This window comes from Cicer arietinum, chromosome 6, assembly GCF_000331145.2.
Source record: "Cicer arietinum cultivar CDC Frontier isolate Library 1 chromosome 6, Cicar.CDCFrontier_v2.0, whole genome shotgun sequence".
Classification (NCBI taxonomy): Eukaryota; Viridiplantae; Streptophyta; class Magnoliopsida; order Fabales; family Fabaceae; genus Cicer; species Cicer arietinum.
This window is the reverse complement of record NC_021165.2, coordinates 48,838,152-48,863,262: the sequence shown is the minus strand read 5'-3', so window position 1 is coordinate 48,863,262 and position 25,111 is coordinate 48,838,152. Positions and strand designations below refer to the sequence as shown.

At 30.8% G+C, this 25,111-nt stretch overlaps 2 protein-coding genes and 1 non-coding gene across 3 annotated transcripts; 1 reads left to right on the top strand and 2 right to left on the bottom strand.

Annotated features, from left to right (window-relative positions):
• Nucleotides 1-11,944: 11,944 nt before the first annotated feature.
• On the bottom strand, nt 11,945-12,436 carry LOC105851201 (uncharacterized). The gene has a single exon (XM_012711799.1). The coding sequence runs from the start codon at nt 12,434-12,436 to the stop codon at nt 11,945-11,947; it is 492 nt and encodes a 163-aa protein (XP_012567253.1).
• Nucleotides 12,437-19,240: 6,804 nt separating this feature from the next.
• On the bottom strand, nt 19,241-21,825 carry LOC140920764 (uncharacterized). Its single transcript, XM_073369586.1, has 6 exons — nt 21,574-21,825; nt 21,249-21,521; nt 20,969-21,170; nt 20,344-20,565; nt 19,896-20,068; nt 19,241-19,540 (listed from the first exon to the last, which is right to left on the bottom strand). The coding sequence occupies exons 1-6, from the start codon at nt 21,823-21,825 to the stop codon at nt 19,241-19,243; spliced, it is 1,422 nt and encodes a 473-aa protein (XP_073225687.1).
• Nucleotides 21,826-22,548: 723 nt separating this feature from the next.
• LOC113784599 (small nucleolar RNA R71) lies at nt 22,549-22,654 on the top strand. Its single transcript, XR_003470680.1, has one exon. It is a non-coding gene; the product is annotated as a small nucleolar RNA R71 (small nucleolar RNA).
• Nucleotides 22,655-25,111: the final 2,457 nt, after the last annotated feature.

Below are 25,111 nucleotides of genomic sequence, written 5' to 3'. Positions count from 1 at the left end.
AGAGATGTTAAAAGAAGACACCACAATTAAAATAATTGATAAGTCAAGAGGAATCGCCACAGTGATATAAAAATAATTAATAAGATTCAAAAAAGTTCCAATTACGCTCACAGTTCTAAAAGAGAAATATATATTTTTTATTTAAACCAATTTATCTTTTCTACATATGTGAGGCACATATAAATATAGAAGTATGAGCTGATTGGTAGAAGAAAACAAAAGTCACAATAAATTAACATTAACCTTAATGACTACACTAACTTTCTTAATAAAAGTCTTGTCTAGTCATAATTAGAAAATTGTTACAAAAGAATCAAAGGAAAGCCAAAAACTATTTTTTCAGCAACCCCTTTTTGTTTGTTCTTATTTATTTAAAGGTTAAATAAGTTTGTAGTTCATATAAAATTTTGAAATTTCTTTTTTAGTCCCTATAAAAAAAGTCACATGTTTTAGTCCTTACAAAGTTGTTCTACAAGTTGTTTTAGTTCTTGTTGAAATGAAATATACTTCAAATTTTAAATTTTTGAATGATTTTTTCCAAGCATGTTTAAAACATTATTAAAAAATCATCCTCACAAATATAATATTTTTTAACATGAGATGAATTACATATTAATTTTTTAAATGTCAAATATTCAAGATAGAAGTCATTAAAAAATGGATATAGAAATCAACTTTTGATCTCATTTTTTATGGATGAACTTTTTATTGTGTTATAAACATGTGACAAAGCAATCATTGCAAAACATATGTTGGTGCTCCAATTAAGATTAAAATTGCTTGCATAATATTTTGATAAGGACTAAAATATGTGATTTTTTTTATAGGACTAAAAGCAAAATTTCAAAATTTTATAGGGACGAAAAATTTATTTAACCTTTATTTTATTTAGCTATTATTCTAATCAACCCATTAAAATAATAAAAACAACACAAACTTGTGGTCAACTTGTAGCTCTTTTGGACTTGAGTCTAAAAGATAAATTCTATATAATATTTCTAAGTATTCCAACAAATTAATGATCACTTTTAATCAGACATCTAGAGCACCACATATAGCCAAAACAAGTCATCACATACGAAAATGACATATACCAAAAATGAAATTTTCAACCGAAATTAATTTGATTATTTTCATTCTATTATAGAATCAATTATTCTTGTAAATAGAGATCATCTTAGGATCTTTGTAATAACCCATTTGATTAAAATCTATTAAAATAAAGATTTTAGAAATGTTAACATATTAATTTTGGAATAAGGAATTTTAATTAAAATTGGAGTGGACAAAAAGGTAATATGGGGAATTCCCAAGGGGACAAAAAAGAGAGTTCCCTTCTTTCCCGTCATTTTTATTCTTTGTAGGAAAAATACTCAATCATTTTCTCATTTTCCCATCTCCTTCTCGTACGCAGTTTGAAAGATAACCCCATTGTTACCGTTCATCATCTCCCTCAAATCCGCAGCTTACTTAACACCATAAGACCTGCCCATCAACCTTGTATGTGGGATTCAACCTCTCCAGCTTTGAGAATCAAGCAAGATCCGTGAAGTAGAAAAGGAATAAACCAACAAAAAATGGGAATTTCGAGATGAAGCATAGGAAACAACTTGAAGAGGAACCATAATTATTGGGACAACTCCTTCAACTGATGAGAATTCTGAAAGTTGTGAGTTATGTTACATTAAATTATTTTTAACATGAGGGTTATGGGAGGTTTATTCATTGAAATCCTTTCTTTCTTGTCAAAAACTATTTTGGGGATTGTAAGGGTTGCAAGATTTAGATGCATGAGAGAAATGAAATATTTAGCATATAGGTGGTTTTGAATTTGCGCCCAAACTTGTTGCTAATTGTTGTGTTAGTGATTTAGGAATCCCATAATTATGGGATTAGTATTTTAGTGCTAGGTGCGAATTCTTCCCCTGAAGACAAATACAAGTGATTTGATGTTTTCCACCCTTGCCAATGTATTTTTCCTATGGTGGCTATCGTTAAAATTCTAAGTAATTATGCATGTGATAGTTTTCTTCATTTTAACTCTGGTGTCTATCGTTAGAATTCTAAGTATTCCCGCTCTAGTAGTTTTCTTCATTTTCCCATTGGTGGCTATCGTTAAAATTTTAAGTATTTCTTCCTCTAGTAGTTTTTTTTTTCATTTTGCCTCTAGTGACTATCGTTAAAATTCTATGTATTTATGCTTTGGTAGTTTTCTTTGTCTTGCCTCTAATACCTTTTCTCTATTCTTCTTCTTCTTCTAATTCTTTCTCTATTCTTCTCCCTCTGATATTTCTCTCTATTCTTCTTCCTCTAAATCTATCTCTATTACTCTTCTTATAACTCTTTATCTTTTCTTTCTTCCTCTAACTTTTATCATTGTTCAACATCCTCTAAACGCATTTCCTCTCATTCTTCCACATGATGCATTTTCTTTGTTTCTTCTATTGGATGTGTTTCCTCATATGCTTCTATGGAACATGTTTCCTCTTATTCTTCTACGGGACACATTTCCTCTGTTTCTTCCATGGGACATGTTTCCTTGTATATTTTCCACGAGACGTGTTTCCTATGATTATTCTTGTTGTCCATGCATCCTCTAACCAAGTTGCCTCTTGTTGATGCATCCTCTAACCAAGTTGCCTCTTGTTGATGCATCCTCTTACCACGGACAAACACAATTTACTTGGGTGCAGTCTCTCATGGACAAATACCAGTTAAATCCTCGTAAGGATAAGATGAACCACTCAACTCATGGAACTATCCCATGACCCATCGCGGTCACCACTTAAACATTGTGGCCCATCGCAGTCACCACTTAAACATTGTGGCCCATCGCAGTCACCACTTAAACATTATGGCCCATCGTGGTCACCACTTAAACATCGTGGCCCATTGCGGTCACCACTTAATTGCACCTCAACGCACCTTAAACATACATATAGCAGTTTTGAACACATAATCATATCAAAACTTAATCACCACAACATCACACATAATCACACCACAATCATTCATAATATCAATTATAAGCACATAATCACATCCAAATTAATCTCCACAAATTCACTCATTAACCACCTCAAATTAAATTCAACAATTCACCCATCAATTTCAATTTTCTCAATTTCCACCAAATTTAATCCACAAATCACCCATATTACAACTCCACATATTTCAACCATAATTCACCCATTAATTTTCACAATTTCAAACATAATTTTACACCAAATTAATTTCCACAAACCACCCTTCAAACACATCAAAACAATTTCTTCAACCACACTTAAATCACCTTAAATTCATTTTTCACAAATCCACACATAAAACACATCTAAAAAAAATTCATAATATTAATTATGAAAACATCAATTCCACCAAACATGAATCACCACAAACCACACCAAATTCAAATTCCACTAATCCACTCATAAATCGAATTAATTCATTTTTCTACAAATATACCTCAAACACATAAAACTTATTTCCCACAAATTCACATATGACGTTCTAAATGCAAACTAAAAGTTTGGAAGGAGCCCTTACCTCCATTGTAGCTTTAACAAACGATTACGTCACCGCGATTAATTACGGTAAAATCTTCGCTCGCGTCGTAGCTTCCAAAGCTGGCTCACTAGTACCGTAGCATGGAGATGAGCAATTATTCCTTCTGTCACTTCTCGAAACGAAGCTTAGATCTAGAAGAAAAATGAAGGTTTGTATTTGACGGTTTTGGTTTTCTTATCAACACTTTTTCGCAAACAGAAGGAAGAAGAAAGAGACGAAGGCGAGGTTGAAGGGAAAAACGTTTTTCTTTCTCACCCACCAACACTTTGGTTTCTTTTCTTGAAGTAAAAGAAAGAAGAAGGAAGGATTCGCGAGGCAGGAAAAGAAACGTTTCTGTTTTCTTGTTCCTTAGCCTTGTTTCTCACACACACACACACACACACATATATATATATATATATATATATATATATATATATATATATATATATATATTATTAAAACCAAACCACAAATATCTAAATACTCTTACACACATCACTTCGCTCACATCTCAAACTATTTTGATAAAAATATCTACTCTTGTCGCAACTCAATTAACAGATAAAATTTTCAGCAACCCGAGATATTTTTAACAAAACTACCCGTATTTAATCATTCGTAACGTAAATAAATTATTTATCGACGAATAATTTTAATAGGGGCTTCAAAAAGAATTTTTTGGCATTAAACTCACAAAATATCAATAACTTAGATAAAAAGCCTCATATATGTTACATTAAATTAATTTTAAGATGAAGGTTATGGGAGGTTTATTCACTGAAATCCTTTCTTTTTTTGTCAAAAATTATTTTGGGGATTGTAAGGGTTGCAAGATTTAGATGCGTGACATAAATGAAATATTTAGCATATAGGTGGTTTGAATTTGCACCCAAACTTGTTGCTCATTGTTGTGTTAGTAATTTAGGAATCCCATAATTATAGGATTAGAATTTTAGTGCAAGGTGCGAATTCTTCCTCTGAAGACAAATACAAGTGCTTGGTTGTTTTCCACCCCTGCCAATGTATTTTGCCTCTGGTGGCTATCGTTAAAATTCTAAGTATTTCTGCATGTGATAGTTTTCTTCATTTTAACTCTAGTGTCTATCTTTAGAATTCTATGTATTCCCGCTCTGGTAGTTTTTTTTCATTTTTCCTCTGGTGGCTATCGTTAAAATTTTAAGTATTTCTTCCTCTAATAGTTTTTTTCATTTTTCCTCTGGTGACTATCGTTAAAATTCTATGTATTTATGCTTTGGTAGTTTTCTTTGTCTTGCCTCAAATACCTTTTCTATATTCTTCTTCCTCTGATTCTTTCTCTATTCTTCTCCCTCTGATATTTCTCTCTATTCTTCTTCCTCTCAATCTATCTCTATTATTCTTCCTCTAACTCTTTCTCTTTTCTTTCTGTCTCTAACTTTGATCATTGTTCAACATCCTCTGAACGCATTTCCTCTCATTCTTTCACATGATGCATTTTTTTGTTTCTTCTATTGGACATGTTTCTTCGGATTCTTCCATGGAACATGTTTCCTCTTATTCTTCCACGGGACACATTTCCTCTGTTTCTTCCATGGGACACGTTTCCTTGTATATTTTCCACGGGACGTGTTTCCTCTTATTATTCTTGTTGTCCATGCATCCTCTGACCAACTTGCCTTTTGTCGACGCATCCTCTTACCACACTGCCTCTAATCCATGCACCCTCTAACCATGTTGCCTCTTGACTGTGCATCTTCTGACCACATTGCCTCTGGTCCACGCATTCTATGATCACATTGCTTATGGTCCATGCATCCTCTAACCATGTTGCCTCTGATCCATACATTTTTTGGTCCACGTATCCTTTGATCGATGTGCTTCTGATAAGGGACTTAAGATTTAATTCCGACTTGAATTTCAGAACAATACTAATTTGTTTAAAATTATTGTAAATAAATAATGCATTGCATACATGACATAATAAAGACATTGCATACAAAACATCGCAAGTTTAGTATATTTTCATTAATCAGATTATGCATGGCCTTATATTATGGCGGGAAAGTTCAAGTTGTTCCAACATGGTTGTACAGGTAAAGGAGAACAATTAAGACATTGGTTGGAATTTGACCAGACCACCTTTACCGATTAGGACTCAATTATCTTGGTGACGCACGTTGAGATAATTGAGCGACTTTTCTTTGTTTACCAATAAAAGATTTTTGAGGTCATGCATAGTTTTTTTAGAATCGTCATAAAAGAATGATTTTAGTTATGTTTTCTAAAAGAATTTGAAGTTGAGAGATTCAGCTTGAGATACATCATAATTTCATGTTTTTATGCATATTTGTGAAGGAAGAAAAACATTTTAAAATCACCCCTTCCTTTATTTTCATAATTCACAGAGATTTTAGCTCACCCTTTTAATTTTTTTTTTCATTAGCAGCTGAAGGTGACTGATACTCAATCCTAGTACTAGAGGCTGATCAGCAATCCCTATTTTGGACTTAATGCTTTATTTTCATTTGATGTAACCTGGTGTATTAAGAAACAAATTTATAATTCTAGTACTATTGTTGTAATTTAATTAAATAGTTCATCAAATTAAGTTGCAAACTTTGTTTTTCAAATGTAGTTACAAGTTACTTTAATAATTATTATTAATCTTTATTACTTGTTTCTGTTGTATTGAGGTGTATTGATTAAATTGAAAAATTCTAGATAATCGATAATGGGTCTTACAAATATCATAATTTTCTCTCTCTTCAAGATAATTCATTCTCGAATATCTAGCATTTGTAAGTTATCTTCATCCGTCAGGTTCAAACACAACTCTTTTGAATCTTTGTGGTACTTTCCTTAAGATTGTTCTTTCACGTTCCTTCAAAATAGAATAAGTCCATCTAAACAAAGAGTAAGGATTAGTAGTCAAACAAACATATATCTTACTATTGAAAAATAACAAAAAATTTCCTTTGCAATAATGATCCTTTCACCTAATCTTCAGGTGTCAAGGTATCAGGAAGCTTTCAATTTTCATTTAAATCTTTCCTTCACACTTTTTGTTTTCTTTGTCAAACAACTCTCTTTGTTGAAGCGCTCTATTATTTTTTTCGCAACACTTTCTTTTCTCTATTCCTTTTTGAGTTTTTCTTCAACTTTTTTTTTCTTCATTGCTTTCATTTTTTTTATCTCCTTATTTTTTCTCTCACAAGTTTCTTGTTCAAATTGTGCAATGATAAATTTTCAATTATTAAATAAAAATGAGTACTTATTTGCAATGTAATTATGGTGTGTCTGAAATTCACATTTCCCTGAAAGTCTCGGCAGCAAGTGCTTCATATTTGTTTAGATCACATAACATAACCCTCCATTTTCATATCTCCCAATCTTGAGTGACACATGTACTTATTTGGTTACCATCACTTTACTCATATCTTTAAACTCTTGATCCACAAGGCTTTCAAGTGAGCATAGTTGTGGATGCTTATATAATTTTCTAAGTTTTCATCAAATCAAAGATCATTTCAATCAACCATCATCTAGAGTTCCACACATAGTCAAAACAAGGCAGACGAGTCATCGCATATGAAATGACATTTTCAACCAAAATTAATTTAGTTTTTTATATTCCATTATTGAATCAATTCTTTTTTTAAAAGACAAATCATCATTGAATCTCATTACTTGTTCAATATACTTTATAAAAAACAATTGTGTTTCCAAGGATTAAATGCTAAACACTTAGAGTATGTGAAATAATATTTTGAAGAATTTCAACAATAATAGTTTTGCTTGAAACAAGTTTATCAACAAGAAGTTGAAACTCAGACCTATAATTTATCATCAATTTGATAACTACGTCCAATCTTTTTCTCAAGATATATTTTTTCACTATCTAATCACTAAATACAAATTGTAAGTATTTTCTGGTTGAAACTCAGACTTATACTTCACAACTTCTTAACAATGACACAATTTTGTGTATGTTAAGGAGTTTGTCTTACTTTGGAGATACAAATAATACAAGAAAGAGTTGTTGTTCCTTAAGATGTTAAGATTACTCAACATGATTTGTTATTTAACACTCAAAAGCTAGTTGAAAACTTCTAAGAGTTTTTAAAAGTTTATAGCATTTGATATGAATTTCAACAGAATGTTATATATAACTGTTTATTTTGAAACTTCAATGCTTTTAAGTGTATTTATTTATAGTCTATGGGTGTAATAATACTGTTAGATACAATGCCCTTCCTTGTTATTAAATTTTTGTGTTCATTAATCAAGTAGTGCAATTGCAATTCATACAAAATTGTAGAATGTGGTTGTGGAGATTTAATTGCATAAACATTGTGAGTAACAATATTATTCCCTCATATTTGTTATTTACATCAATACCATTAGAATTGTGGCTAAAACATAGATTGTGGCTAAAACGGCATCCAAGAACCAAGATAGACCAATAGACTACATTTCCTCCAGTATCAGTTATAAGAAAAAGTAAGTAAATACACATATATAAAGAATTGTTGTTCACATTAATTAACTCAACAAAAAAGAAATTGTTTAATTAAATTTTCTTGAGAGTTATTTTTGGATAGATATTTGAGGATTTAATTCACAACCCAAGTTGAACAAAACTGTATGATAATAAAAAATTTGAATTTTTTTTTTAACAAAAACGCTATATGAAAATATATTAAACATGATATCCGAAAATGTAATGATATTATAAAAATTATAACAAGAGTATATAATAACACAACTATGAATTAATGGAAAATAAACCTAAGATGATGGTTTCACTTGTAATATCAATACCCCAAGTTCGAGTTTTATATGAATTCTTGTTTATTTTTTCAATTATCAATCCCTCTTTAAAACTATTAACAAAAATTTATCATTCAATATAATATTATTTTCTCTAAATTAATTATTTGATTGATCATACAAAAAATATAATTAAGAAAAAACATAAAGAACTAAGAAGTTGAGTGATTGAAATATTAGTATCTATGTTTCATCATATAAGAATCCTAATCACAATTATCATATAGTTATACCAATTAGTTGTAGTTGGTCACTAGTCAATTGATTGATTAAAGCATGCAAAATTCGACATGTAAATAAAATAATACAATAATTTAATTGAAAATAAAACTAGATTTTAAAACTATGACTAAGTAAAAATAAATCTTATTCACAAGATTCACCGAAGACCCTATAAGAAAGTTTAGTTACTTGTTGACATATATAAAATAAAGTAAATAATAGAAGTGTTGATCAATTATCAACAAATAAATAAATCCATGCAAAGAGTATTTTTTTTTCTCTAAAATTTGAGACATTTGTTCCAGCTCTAACCACTCATAAGTTTCCAAAGTGTTTGTCTTTATTTTCTTTCACTCTAATTATTCATTACTCTTCCTATTTTGTTTCCGTTGTATAGTCGTCCTTCTATTATTTATGATAATAAGAAGATACAATTTATGCAACAACCTTCCCATGCTTTGCTAGCATTTTCTTATCATAAAATTCAATCCCCTTGATGTGTGCAACAACTCTGTACTCATAAGTTGAAATATTAAACTTTATATTTTTGCACAAAAAACTTAATATATTTGACCAATTTGAATTATTTTATCATATTTGCTATAACTAAGAATTATAATCGTCGAGTAAGAAATGTAGCTTGTCATTGACCCGAAATGACCAAATATTGAGTTTTTGATCCTCTTTCAAATTGTTTTGCGATACAAGAAGCCTCCAATTCTTAATAAGATTATACACACTAGTCGGGTGCATCTTTGACTTGTTGTGCATCTTCCACATTTTCAAAGACATCGTAAATTCTCTAAACGAAGAATCCAAAACAATCACTTCCAACCCAAGAGGTTTATCTTCTTCCTTTGTATCTAATAACTTCTTCTCTATCTCAGTGAGAAAATCACATTTAATTTTTTTAAGTGGCATTGAAAGACGATTGTTATTTATGTTGAGATTTGTTTTAAACAACTTCTTGCACATAACATATCTTACTTTAGTACCATTCAACTTTGTAATCTTATCCATGACATGAATAGGCAATTTTGGTGGTTGTGATGATTCTTTTTCCTTCATGGTCTTTGGTTTCACTCTTCTTTCTTCACAAAACATGCTACCTTCATTACTTGAGCAACCTCCTATTCTTCTTATTATTAACATTCTCTTTTTTCATATTGTTTTGTAAAATAAGAGGTGACTTTATTTCTTGACAAACACGTTGATGCAGTTCTTTAATTTGTAATAACTCATCATTAGTGTAGAAATGTGGAGCAACTTGTGCTAAAATTCAATTTAAAGTGAAATGAACTTTAGGGTTGAAAGGAATGTTCTTTTTCTTTTCTATCATAGCTTCTATATCTTGCAACGTTGTTCTTTTCTCCATCAAGCTTTCTTTTCTCTTTCAATAATATTGTATTGTGATTAAACTTCATCATACCAATAGTGTATTTATATGTAGAAGAGTTTTATGGAGATTAAAACTCGTCAATTATCTTATTATCATTTGAAAAAGATTTTATTCTTGAAATGACCATTTAAAAAATTATATTATCTTTTTAGACGTAGATTTAGTGAAAATTTAGTTACGTAAATTCTGATTTTATTTTTGTTATCAATTGCAAGATCCTATTTTTTAGGGGCAAAATCGATAAAAGATAGGATTCTAAAATATCTCAACCAATCGTTAATGGTATCTACCATGTAATCCTATTAAATCCAAGTGCAATTATCTTTAGTAATACATTTAAGTTTTCTAAGAAATTTTTACTTCATTTACCAACATAAAAACACACCTACCTACCTAGTGTTTTTTATCAACAAAACTCACCTAGTTAACTTCTGCAAAGTCGAAAAACTAATTAATATCCTTTTATAACGGTATTTAAAACAAATTTCCTATTTATATTTAATTAAAAACTAATATCCTTTTCTTACTGTATTTAAAAAACAAATATCATATTTTACTTTCTAAAATAAATCTGTATTTTTCTTTATGAAAAATTAACTATCTATATCAACTTTATAGTTAAATTGTCTTAAATAAATATATAAACGCAATCAAATTTTTTTATTAATGTATCAAATTAATTAATTATTCCTTCAGAAAAAAAAATTATTTATTTATTATAATGTTTGTGCTATAAATTTTAGTTATATTAAACATTTTTGAAATATATTACATAAAAATGAAGCTGTAATCACCACAAATATCATGTTATCTTCGTTCATATTGAACTACTAACCTTTCAAGTGGTCAATCATAAAAATATTTACATTCCACACTTTATGAAAACAAATAAGAAAACATTTGTAAATTGCAGATGCAAAAAACCGTGGGTTGTTCAAATTTCACCATGTAAGAGTGTGTTATATCATCATTATCATTATAGTCGTCCATTATAATCGCTATTTGAAAATTGACAATACTTTGTAGTAAAATAGTATATATTGCGATTTGTTAAAATTCAGTTATGTTATACACTATAGCGCCGCCATTATTTAACAATAAAAAATGTAAAAGACTGGTTTTTTCTTAAAAAATGTATCAACAATCAGCCCCTAATTAAATGAATTTTTTCTTTAAAGATTTAATATGTTAGCTGATAATAAGAAAATTCTAATTTTTTTGCAACAACCTTTTTCTTTCTTTGGAAACTACTTCCCTTTTCTTTTGCAATATTTTGTTATCATAAAATTCAACATTTGAAATGTGCAACAAACTTCCTTCTTGTACTCATAAGTTGAAATATTAAATTTAATATTTTGCACTAAAAACTTATTATATTAGACCAATTTGAATTATTTTATCATATCATGATTAATTCTGTAAATACGATACATAAATAAAAAAAAGTTGGAATAAAAACTATAAAATAAGATAAAATATCAGGCAAATACCCTATTAAAATTATATAAAAATAGGTTTATAATTTTTTTTACTAAACTATTATAACTTGTACAAAGTGCAAATTGTAAAAAGAGGAAATAAAATAAATTTATAACTTGATCAGTCAAGTTGAACAATAAATTATAAGAAGTACCATTTAACTTTATTTATTACTCACGAAAGCAAGTAACCAATGTTAGAAAACATCATTCACTAAGAATTCTAATCGTCGAGTAAGAAGTGTAGCTTGTCATTGACCCGAAATGACCAAATATTGAGTTTTTGATCTTCTTTCAAATTGTTTTGCGATACAAGAAGCCTCCATTTCTTAATAAGATTATACACACTAGTCGGGTGTATCTTTGACTTATTGTGCATCTTCCACATTTTTAAAGACATCGTAAATTCTCTAAACGAAGAATCCAAAACAATCACTTCCAACCCAAGAGGTTTATCTTCTTCCTTTGTATCTAATAACTTCTTCTCTATCTAAGTGAGAAAATCACATTTGATTTTTTTAAGTGGCATTGAAAGACGATTGTTATTTATATTGAGATCTGTTTTAAACAACTTCTTGCACATAACATATCTTACTTTAGTACCATTCAACTTTGTGATCTTATTCATGACATGAATAGGCAATTTTGGTGGTTGTGGTAATTCTTTTTCCTTCATGATCTTTGGTTTCACTCTTCTTTCTTCAGAACACATGCTACCTTCATTACTTGAGCAACCTCTATTCTTTTTATTATTACCAATTTCTTTTTTCATAGTGTTTTGTAAAATAAGAGGTGACTTTATTTCTTGACAAACACGTTGATGCAATTCTTCAATTTGTAATAACTCATCATTAGTATAGAAATGTGGAGCAACTTGTGCTAAAATTACATTTAAAGTGAAATGAACTTTAGGGTTGAAAGGAATGTTCTTTTTCTTTTCCATCATAGCTTCTAAATCTTGCAACATAATTTTTTTCTCCATTAAACTTTCTTTTCTCTTTCAATAATGTTGTGTTGTGATTAAAATTCATCATACCAATAGTGTACTTATATATAGAAGAGTTTTATGGAGATAAAAATTCGTCAATTATCTTATTATCACACCAATAGTGTACTTATATATAGAAGAGTTTTATGGAGATAAAAATTTGTCAATTATCTTATTATCATTTAAAAAAATATTATCTTTTTAGACGTAGATTTAGTGAAAATTTAGATATGTAAATTATGATTTTTTGTTATCAATTGCAAGATCCTATTTTTTTCGGGGCAAAATCGTTAAAAGATTGGATTCTAAAATAACTCAACCAATCGTTAATGGTCTATCTTGCCTGTAATCCTATTAAATCCAAGTGAAATTATCATTAGTAATACATTTATATTTTTCTAAGAAATTTGTATTTCATTCACTGACATAAAAACACACCTATCTACCTAGTGTTTTTTATCAACAAAATTTACCTAGTTAACTTTTGTAAAGTCGAAAAATACAAATATCATATTTAACTATCCAAGATAAATCTGTATTTTTCTTTATGACAAATTAACTATCTATATCAACTTTATAGTTAAATTGTCTCAAATATATATATATAAAAGTAATCAATTATTTTTTATTAATGTATCATATTAATTAATTATTCCTTGACAAAAAAAATTTATTTATTTATTGTAATGTTTGTGCTATAAATTTTAGTTATATTAAACTTTTTCGATATATATTACTTAAAAATGAAGTTGTAATCAGCACACATATATAGTAGAAAAAATTTGAATTATACAGAAAGGTGCATTATGTTATCTTCGTTCATATTGAACTACTAACCTTTCTTCAAGTGGCCAATCATAAAAATATTTACATTCCACACTTTATGAAAACAAATAGAAAAACATTTGTAAATTGCATATGCAAAAAACCGTGGGTTGTTTAAATTTCACCAAGTAATAGTGTGTTATAGCATCATTATTGTAGCTATTTGACAATTGACAACACTTTGTAGTAAAATAATATATATCAGAATAATTGCAATTTGTTAAAATTCAGTTATACTATACGCTATAGCGCCGTCATTATTTAACGTTAAAAAATTTAAAAGCCTTGTTTTTTCTTAAAAACTGTACCAACATTCAGCCGATTAAATAAATTTTGTCTTGAAAGATTTAATATGTTAAATGATAACAAGAAAATTCTAATTTTTTGTAATAACCTTTCCCCTTCTTTATGAACAACTTTCCTCCTTTCTTTGGCAACATTTTGTTATCATAAAATTCAACTCTTGAAATGTGCAACAAACCTCTTGTATTCATTAATTGGAATATTAAACTTGATAAGTATTTTTGCATTAAAAACTTGGTAGATTTGACCAATTTGACTTATTTTATAATTTCATGATCAATTATGCAAATATCATAAATAAATAAATAAATAAGAAGAAGTTGACATCAAAACTATAAAATAAGATAAAATAGAGGACAAGTACGCTCTTAAAATCCTATAAAAATAGATTTATCAACTCCCCCTCACTCAACCTTTTCTTGAACTCAAACAAAGTCTTATTCTAAGACAAAGTTTAAAGAATAAAGAGCATCATCATTGACTTTTTTAACTTGAGCAAGAATCCTTCTAAATTGTTTAGACTAAATCAAACAACTTCTACACTATGCCAACTAAGTAAAATGAATTCCAATTCAAAGTGTGTGGTTAACCTCATTGCTTTTTAACAGTCAATGCCTTGAGACTTTCTTCAATCAATTCATTTAATTCTTCTTATTCATAAAGTTTCATCCTTATCATATAACACAGAGGTTTATTTGTGTCAAGTACTAGCGACATTTTTCTTTGATTTAACTAGACAACTCAACCTTTTGTTCATGACATTTTTTTCTTTTCTTTTTAATTTAATATCATTCCACATTTGACTTGACTGTAAGTGCAAGTAATCCCCAAGCTACTCTATGAAACAAAACTTTATTTTTTTTCTTCTTTAATTTGATATCATTCCACTTTTGGCTTGACTATTAGTGCAAGTAATCTCCAAGCTACTTAGTGAAACAACACTTCACCTCAACTTTCACTTGACTGCTAGTGTGAGTAACCTCCAAACTAATAAGCGAGATGACACTACAAGAAAAGCTGTCATTACCTACAGCCAATTTTGACTTTACCCACGAATAATTCGTAGGTAACGTAAAATTATCCATGGATTATCCACGGACACGAGTTCGTAGATAATTGGCTTGTAGGAATTTTTTTACTGACGGAAAAGCCTTGAATAACGTATGCTTATTACATTTCCGTGGATAAACTTGATCACGGCTTCTCCGTGGATAACGTTACCGATGATAGTTTTGTAGGTAGTGTCAAGTTTGAAAGAAAACAATTATCCACAAAAATAGCATGAATAAACCTTACCGATAGCATTTCCGTGGGTAACATCAAAATAGAAAAATAAACATTTAAATAAAACTAAACCACATCATAACTTAAACAAATTAACTCTTTCATGCATTATTCTTCTACCTTTATTCAAAGTGTATCTTTCATTTTTCCCTCATTGTTCTACTTCTTAAATCATTGATATAGAGTTCATATTCAATATAGAGTTATACATTCAAAGTGTATCTTTTCATGATTAGTTTTAATATGCATTTTTAGAGTTCATATTTAATAAGCCAAATAAGCTAGGTCCTAAACTTATTAAAAGAAAAGAGCTACGAAAGACTATACAATACCATCCTTGTAAGTATCAAATAAGAGTACAGTGGCATTGAGACATTGAAAATTTTTGGGTTCATTTCTTACATCAATCCTTTTAAATTAAACAAGAGTTCAGTGGTATTGAGACATTGACAATTTGACATGTATATATTTTGTGACTGTTCAACTAAAGACTGGCTCGTATAGAGTTAATTGATCAAAAAGTGTGTGTGTATGTGTGAAACATTTCAAGCATACTCTAATTAAAAAACCGATAACTGTAATTTCATCAAATCAATGTTATTTCCCCCTAAAAAGTTCACAATGAAAATCAGACTGAAAATCCACAATCATATTGAGGAAAATAACTACATATAACAAGCCTTAACCTAACAAAGAATAAATGAAATTAGTGATTATTATGCATAAAAGACTTTATCTTAAAGTCGCCCGATGAGGTTTTGTATACAATACTTAACACAAATTCACAATTATGTCAAAACTGTTACCATAATTTAAGTTGTTTGATGACTAGGCAGAAGAGTTCTTCTTCACTGCATATGCACGACATGCTACCAAACCAACAAATGTCGTTGTGGTCACAACTGTAAATTCAACATAGAAAGCTATTTTAACAATCAACACATTTTTTTGCCAATTAACAATCAACAGTCGAACAACAGAAAAATGAATATTTAGCAAACTTGTAGTGTGTGCATCTTGTGTCAAGTTTTGGTAAGAAAAGTTCAGAGAAACACCTGAAGCAAAAATAAGAGAGTTTTGCAGAAGCTAATGGTATTGCTTTCTTTTCTTCTGAAATTCAGTTTCTGGGATGCTCAAATAAGAGTGTTCTGCAACCCTAAAAATTTTATTATACACGTTACTTGAATCGCCTAATTTCATACTTACGTGAATAGGTGCCTCTATTCCCAAGTCCCGAGTAACCTACACCAAAAATAAATAGATGATAACATTCTGAACCGACAAGTTTAGCTATGAAATAGTGCACAACTTATTCAATAATATGATAACACTGGGATGAAAATGTAATACCTTGACTGAATCTTGGATTGCCCTTGAATATGGAGTTAGATCATCCTTAGCAGCAAGGAACTCTATAACTAGTAAGATCACCTTGCCCAACAACCTTCTCAAGCAAATCTCTGGATTTCTTCCTTGAATATTTCCAATGACATTAGCATGAAACTGATCACATTGGATTTTAATGAAAAGGATGATCTCAACATTCATTTTAATCATATCACCATACTTATTCATAAATTCTAACAATCATGAAATTCTAATAGTATTAAACATACCACCATGTCAAAAGGAGTAGTCGGGGTTTGGCTTAGATCTGGAAAAGCACACGATCGCTGAGCCATTATCGGTCCACCACTCTTATCATTCTGAGACGCAGTAGTAGAAAGTGCAGAACCAATGGCTGGAGGACTGAAATTTGGGAACTTCTGCTTAATAAGTGCAGCAAGACCTGCAATATGTGGTGCACCCATACTTGTGCCAGGCATCATCGCAAAATTCTCTTCTGATGGCAATGCAAATAAATCATTTACATTTCATATTATCAACATACAAAAAAAATGTGATTTAACAAAATCATAGTGGCACACACCAAAGTCAGTGTAAATTGAAATTTTAGATTAGCACTCATATAAGCTCAAAAAAATAACAAATCGCAAACCGACAACCTCATTCAGCAAATTGCGAATTAATGACACTTAACAAGCAGGATTACCAAAATAAATATTGAAATCGCAAACTGAAATGATTTGGAAAGAGAATAGCATTTACTCGCTATTGCAAATCGCGAAGTGAAACGAGAAAGGTGAATTTAGGTTTGTTCGTAATTGAATTCGGGGTTTTTGGGGATTAGGGTTCGTTGAAGATAGTAGAGAGAAAAAGGTTTGAGAAAGGATGAAGAGATATACTAGCGGTTTGGACACAGCGGGAGGGACATGTAGGATTCCCCGCGGCGGAGCAATTGTCGACTGAAACGATGAGCTATGGGGTTAAAAAGGTAGTCACATAGCAAGAACGACGCAGTGAAATAGCGAACAAGACAACACAGTGAGAGAGCTTGAGAATTTGGATTTAAAATTTTAGGGTTCAAATGGAGAGACCAAAGGTTGAAGGGGATAGTTTGAAGTAGGGTGAGGTTTTAGTATCAGTATTATTAAGAGGTTTCTCCCTTTTTTTCTTCTAAACAAGGTCATATAAAAAAATAACAAAAACTTTTTTTTAAATAGTTAATAAAAACCAAATATATTTTCTAATTTTTCCGTAAATTTTACCTACGGAAAAATCATGATAAACAAAATACGAAAAATAATTTACAAGAAATCGCGTTATTTTAACTTTACCCACATAATGACCGTGGAAAATAATTTTAAAAAAATTAACTTATTTTATAACATATTTACTCACGGCTTTTCCTTAAATAAAATATAATTTACTCACGGACTCAAATCCGTCGATAATTTTCTGTAGGTATATCAATGTTTTCTTGTAGTGTAATATATATATATATATATATTTAATTCTTAATACTAAGTTGTCAATTACTTCTTTTTCTTGTCCCTTAGTTCATGAAGTTTTTACTCCTCAATTGTTCTATGTTAAGGATTTAGTTTACTTCAAATTAGGCTTAACTGTTTCAATTTTGGTCCATCTGAAGACACCTCAACTTATTCACAATAGGAAATTCTTGTGTCAAAACCAAAGAACCTATTTATCTAGCACACATAATTTCAAAGTTACAATTTAGCCCTGACAACATGTTTATCATTAGGCATTGCTCAAAAATCAAACACAATAATGGTTTATAGGATAAACTTCAAACACATAATTTAAGTAAAATAAACCAGCAAAGAACACTACAAGAGGTCAAGCATCGAAAAATATTTTCTCCCCCACACTAGCAATAAGCATGGTCTTCAAGGCAGAATATTATAGTAGACTAAATGAATAAATAAATGAGAGAAAGTAAAAGTGACTTTCCTGAAAGAGCTTGTAGTTGGAGCTTTTATTTCCTAAAACAAAAATAATCAACAAAAATAATAAATTTAAACTAGAATAAAAAATAAATACAGTTTCCTTCTACGATCTCTTGTTTAACGTCTCAAACCTGACAGTAAGCTAAAATGTGAATCAATTCTTGAGGAAATTGACAGACTTCACTTGAAGAAGTCTTTCCTTATAATTCTTATCGTGTTGGCCATTGACCTTAAAGGCACTACCATCATCTCTTGTAACTTAAAGATACCCTGAAGGAAATATTTGGGACACAGTGTAGGGTCCATACCACTTTGAACACAAATTTCCTGGAAAAAGACGCAAACATGAGTTATAAATTAGAACTTATTCGCCAATCTGAAACTCGCGTAGTTGAATGTGTTTATCATGCCACTTTTTGGTGCATTCCTTATAAACTTTGCTATTTTCATAAGCTTCAAGATGAAGCTCATGCGATTCATTCAGTTGGAGCAACCTATTTTCACCTTTAAGTTGTGCATCAAAATTTAAAAATTTGAGTGCCCAAAGTGCTTTATGTTCTAGTTCAACATGAAAATGACAAGTTTTACCAAAAACAAGCCGATAAGGAGACATACCAATGAGGGTTTTGAAGGCAGTCTTATATGCCCATAATGCATCATCTAATTGTAAAGACCAATCTTTCCTAGATGTACCAACCTCTTTAGAGTGACAATGTTCAACGATAACCTCATGCATAGGGACACCTCGCCTAATTTCCTTGTCTTCACATACCTTAAACAATTATGGACCATCCCATAAATATCATTTAGCATTAGATACAAGTTTTTTCTTCTCTTGATAAGAGAAGTGCAAGGTAGTTAACTATGTTTGCGTACCATGGGACATGTGAAACATTCATAAGGTGTTCATCTGGAAAAATATCATTGATCCCCCCATCATCTGTAGGTCGCATTACACCATGGTAAAGGCGCAATAGATGGTCAGCTACAAGAATTTTTAATCCTTTCTTGTCTCGAATCTCCAAGTCAATTCTTGCAATAATAGAACCCATCTAATCAACTTGGATTTGGCATCCTATTTACCAAGCAAGTACTTAATAGTTGCATGGTTTGTATAAACAACAACTTTGGAAATAACAAGGTAATGTTGGAACTTATCAAATGCGAACACTATTACTAACAAATCTTTTTCAGTGGTGGTAAAATTTTTCTGAGCAGCATCAGGAGTACGACTAGCATAGTAAATAGTATAAAATATCTTATCTTTTCTCCGCCCCAAAACTACCTCCACAATAGTGTCACTAGCATCACACATCAACTCCAAAGAAATAGTCCAATCAAAGGCAACAACAATAGGAGCACTAATTAACTTTTCCTTTAATAAATTAAATGATTTCAAGAACAAGTCATGAAACTTAAAAATGACCTCCTTGGCACAGAGATCTGTCATGGGTTTGGCAATTTTAGAAAATTCCTTTACAAATCTCCTATAAAATCCAACATGACCCAAGAAACTACGCACCCCCTTAATAGAGTTTGGTGGTGGTAATTTTGTAATCACCTATATTTTGGCGAGGTCCACCTCAATCCCTTTAGTGGAAACTTTATGTCCCAAAATGATGTACTCTTGCACCATAAATTGACATTTCTCCCAATTTAGCACTAAATTAGTGTCTCTGCAACACTGAACTCAAATTACGCAAGCAATTATCATATGAGGATCCAAATACCGTAAAATCATCCATAAAAATCTCAATGCATTTTTCAATCAAATCAGAAAAAATAGCACTCATGCATCTTTCAAAAGTGGCATGGGTATTGCATAAGCCGAATGACTTCCTTTTATATGAAAAAGTACCATATGGACAAGTAAAAATGGTCTTCTCTTTATCATTTAAATCAACTGGTATTTGCATATAACCGGAGTAATCGTCTAGACAATACTAATATTCATGCCTTGCCAATCCTCAAGCATTTGATCAATAAAAGGGAGGGGAAAATGGTCTTTTTTTGTGGCATCATTTAGTTTTCTATAATCGATGCACATTCTCCACACGGTGGTATTTCATATAACTATGAGTTCATTTTTCTCATTTTCCATGACAATAGTACCCCCTTTCTTGGGAACACATTGCACCAAACTCACTCATTTACTATCAGAGATGAGATATATAATACCTGCATCAAGAAGCTTTGTTACTTCATTTTTTACGACCTCTTGCATGTTAGGATTATGGCGAAGTTGAGGTAATGCTTGAGGTTCACTATCATCTTCCATATAAATCATATGGGTGCAAATCGAACGATTGATTCCCTTAATGTCATGAATGGTCCACCCAAAGGCTTCCTTGTTTTCCTTCAGAATCCTCAATAATTGCTCCTCCGTGGTATTTGTCAAATCTGCAGAAATAATAACAGGCAAAGAAGAAGGTGGACATAAAAAAAAAAAAATATTCCAAGTTAGATGGCAAAGGCTTCAATTCAAGATTAGGAGCCTCTTCAATTGATGGTTTAGGTCTTGGAATATCGTCTCTCACCAACTCTTCAAATCTATGGTTACTCCAACTTCTTTATGAGTAATGATTTTTTTTAAAACAATAGAATTTCTTCTTCTTCACCACCCATTAGAAAACTAGGATCATGCAAAATAAGAACTTTTTCCAATTGGTCCTGCATCCTAAAATTCTCGAAATTGTCATAAATAACCTTATCATTAATATCATTATCCTCAATGAAGTTTCAAGAAGCAAATGAAGACAAATTTTTAAAGAATTAAACACTTTAAATTCCGCCTCTTCATCACCCAGTCTCAAAGTTAATTTTCCCTGTTGAACATCGATCAAAGTTTTTCCGGTGGCTAAGAAGGGTCTCCACAATATAATTGGTACTTCCGCATCTTCCTCCATATCTAAAACAATAAAATCCGCAGGAAAAATAAACTTATCCACTTTTATTAAAACATCTTCTATTATCCCACGAGGATGGGTAATAGATCTATCAACAAGCTGTAGATAAATTTTATTCAGTTGGGGTTCTTGTAGGCCTAACTTCCTAAAAAACAAACAGAGGCATCAAATTAATACTAGCTCCCAATCACAAAGTGATTTTTCAAAATGAGAGTTGTCAATAGTACAAGGAATAGTAAAACTAACAGGATCCTTAAGCTTAGGGGGCAACTTTTTCAAGATTAGAGCAGAGCATTCCTGGTTAAGCTTACCCATCTCGAAGTCCTCTAGTTTCTTTTTATTAGAAATTATTTCTATTAAAAGTTTAGTATACTTGGGCATTTGAGCAATAGCTTCAGCAAAAGGAATGTTGATATGCAATTTTTTAAAAATCTCAAGGAATCTAGCAAACTACTTAATCATTATGCACAATTTTAAATCTTTGAGGGAATGGAATACTTACTTTGGTTAACTCATGGTCTTCCTCAATTTTGTTAGAAGAAAGCTCATTAGGATGTACCTTTTTCCCTTTTGGAGTTGTTTGTCCTTCCTTTTTATTAGGATGTACCTTTTTCCCTTTTGGAGTTGTTTGTCCTTCCTTTTGAGTAGGCAATGATTCCACATGTCTTGGTACTAGTAGACTAACAATATTAGACATTTGAGTTTCCACATTGCCAAATCGAGTTGAGATTTGATTCTCCATATTCTGAAACATCTCGTCTGTCTTTTATATGAATTTGGCCAGCACATCTTGAAGATTTGGTTTCCTATCCTCTTGCCTTTGCACATGTGGTGGCTTGTAGAAATTAGAGTTTTCCCTTGTTGTTGTCCTCCCCAAGAGAAATTAGAGTATGCAAGATGCTTTCGACCTGGATTGTAGGTCAAAGAATAAAGTATGAGTAGATGGAATTGGTTATGCTTTTATTTTACTTTCAATGACCTTCAACCTCTCATATGTCTGTCCTATATAATTTTCCAGAACACCCATGCAAAGATGTCCAACTTTTTGCATATACTTTACCAAAGCATCTTGCATACTCTTCTTGGCATCACCATCTTTTTGGCTGACATAGTTGGCTTCATCAATCTACTTAGTCCATGAATTGCCCAAATTATTTTCGTCAACAAGTCCAAAAAGTTCAGCAACATCACCAGGAGGAGTGGCTGTAGAAGTTTGTTGAAGTTGTGTAGACATCAGAGTCTCAAGCTACTTAGCGATTCTATCTACCTTCACCTCCAATTTGTACATCCCAACTTGCTTTTTAACATGTCTATCATTTGAACTCCATTGACAACTATGAGTAGTTATTTCTTCCACCAACAAATATACTTCTTCAAGCTATTTTTTAGAATATAGCCTCCACAAGCAGCATCAATACTACTTCTACTTTGAACTAAAAGCCCATTGTGCATAATCTGAACAAGTTTCCATATCTGGTAGCCATGATGCGGAAAACTTCTGATCATGTCTTGGAATCTCTCTCATGCTTCATATAAGGACTCTTGCTCAATTGAACAAAGTTGGGGATGTCAGCTCGAAGTTTAGAAGACCTTGATGGTGGAAAATATTTTTTCAAAAAGTTTTTGGTCAGTTGATCCCAAGTGGTAATAGACCCAGCAGGTTAGGATGACAACCAGATTGAAGCCTTATCAGTCAAAGACCATGGAAATAGCCTCAATCTTATGGCATCTGTAGAAACAACATTATATTTTACGGTGTCTGCCATCCTTATGAACCTCTTTAGATGAAGGTTGGGGTCTTCAGTTGGTAGTCCTCTAAAAAGAGTAGAGGTTTGGACCATAGCTATCAAGTTTGGCTTAAGCTTGAAATTTTTTGCCTCCACAAGTGGGTTAGCTATGTTGTTAGTAAAATATATTGTTGGAGTGAAATAATCCTCCAACGTTCTTGGTGCTCTTTCACACATTTCTTTTATTTGTTCTATTCGCCTACGAGCAGTTCGTTCAATTACTAGATCAAAAAGCAAACTAGACTCCTGGGAGCGAGTGAGCATGCACAAATAATAATAAAAAATCTAATAAAATTAATAACAACTAAATGAATAATTGTTTTTTTGTTGTTCTTTCATAAACTAAGGTGCAAAACAAAATTGAAATGATAATAATAATAATAATAATAATAATAATAATAATAATAATAATAATAATAATAACAAAGAAAATTAAATATATTAATAATAGTAACAACGAAGATTAAAATAAATATATTTTTTTTGGTTTATTGAATAAAATAATTAAAATTAAACTAAATATAAAAAATGTCTAAAGTAATAAAAATTATAAGTAAAGAAGTGTGCCTAAGAGGGGGGGGGGGGGGGGGGTGTTAGTAAATTTTCTTGTTTTCAGTGATATGGTAGTTGAATTTTCTGAGTTAATATAATGTCTACTAGTAGTAAGGTGCAGTAAATAAATGAACACAATAGATTTATCTTGGTTCCCCTTATAACCAAGGGTACGTCCAGTCCTCTTGCACACCACAAGAGATTGATCCACTAATTGCCAATAAATGTACAACTCCCACCCTGAGATTCTTGCTACAAACTTCTAACAACACTTTTAAGATAGCATACCACTATCTTAGATTAAGCTATTTTTAAGAAAGTATTACTTTCTTTTACAAGTGATACAATATGATTTGAATAAGAATAAGGAGAGGTATATTGATAAACAATCCAATAACAATTCAAGTACTTGAGAATCTTTCTGAATGATATGAAAATGAAATGCAAGTACTTTGTAAAAAATCAGAATTTTGTTCAAGATTGTTCAGGGTATTGATTCAAGGATTGTGTGTTGTTTGATCTGAAGTTATGAGGTATTTATACTCCATAAACATCTCTTTAGATTCGTGGTCATTGATCCAAGAGGTTTGATGAAAGAATACAATGATTTGGAGCCATTCCAGATCTGAAAAGTTGTATTGCTTCCAGTTGTATTCGAATACAGGATGTGTGTATTCGAATACACCTCTTTGTAACGTTCAAAAATATTCAAAAACTACACCTTGTATTCGAATACAAATGTGTGTAGTCGAATATAGATTAGTGAAAATTTTCTACTGACTTACTTTGTATTCGACTACAGAAGGTTGTAGTCGAATACAAATATAAGGATTTTGGCCACGGACTTGATGTGTATTCGACTACACATAGTCGTAGTCGAATACAACTTTGAGACTTTTGCTTCTGACTTGCTTTGCATTCGAATACAGGATGCTGTATTCAAATACACTTATGTATTTTGTCAAAAATATTAGTTTTAAGACTTTGTTAATGCTATTTTGACTTTTGAAAATACTTTATATGCATATGTAAATATGACTTGTTCTCATGTAATTGAAGTATTGGTTTACATCATATACCTTTACATTTTAACATTTAATATTTGGATTTGAAGCTTTATTAATGAAGATATTTGAACTTCTTTTTGAGGTTGTTGCTTTGACCATAATGGTTGATCTTTGTCATCATCAAAAACTTGTAGTTTACATTCTCCCCATTTTTGATTATGACAAAATGTTGTTGTTGAGAGATTTATGGAAATTGAATCATTGCTCCCCCGTAATGTATGCGTACTCCCCCCGTTGTATGTGATTAATTAACAAATTGTTTGAGGACCTACAAGATGTTTAAGGCAACAACAATACCAAATTTTCTCCCCCTTTTGACATGATCAAAAAGAAGGAAAAATTTAGAGACATACATATGCAAGAATATACACACAAGTAAAGGTAAAAGTAGTACGCATAATAAAAAATTGACATAATGAATGATGAAGGCAAGTTCAATTAAGTACATCAAAATAGTCAACATGTGTTTAATGAAAACAAAGTTCAACTTTAGTACATAAAGCATACCATAAGACAAACTACAAATTAAGACATGAAACAAACTACAATGCATAATATGAGGTAGTATTTCGACGTATTACAAATAGAATCCTAGTGTCGATCAAAATCCGTTGGAATGTGAAAATTATCAAGT

Bases quoted from the DNA above. Each gene is read 5' to 3' on its own strand.
- LOC105851201 (XM_012711799.1), bottom strand. From the start codon at position 12,436: ATGGAGAAAAAAATTATGTTGCAAGATTTAGAAGCTATGATGGAAAAG.
- LOC140920764 (XM_073369586.1), bottom strand. From the start codon at position 21,825: ATGTTTCAGAATATGGAGAATCAAATCTCAACTCGATTTGGCAATGTG. The intron at 21,171-21,248 runs GTATTAATTTGA...ATTTATCTACAG, and splicing joins CACTTTGTGATTGGGAGCTA to CTTGTTGATAGATCTATTAC. The intron at 19,541-19,895 runs GTATTTGGATCC...AATTTATTAAAG, and splicing joins TTTTTATGGATGATTTTACG to GAAAAGTTAATTAGTGCTCC.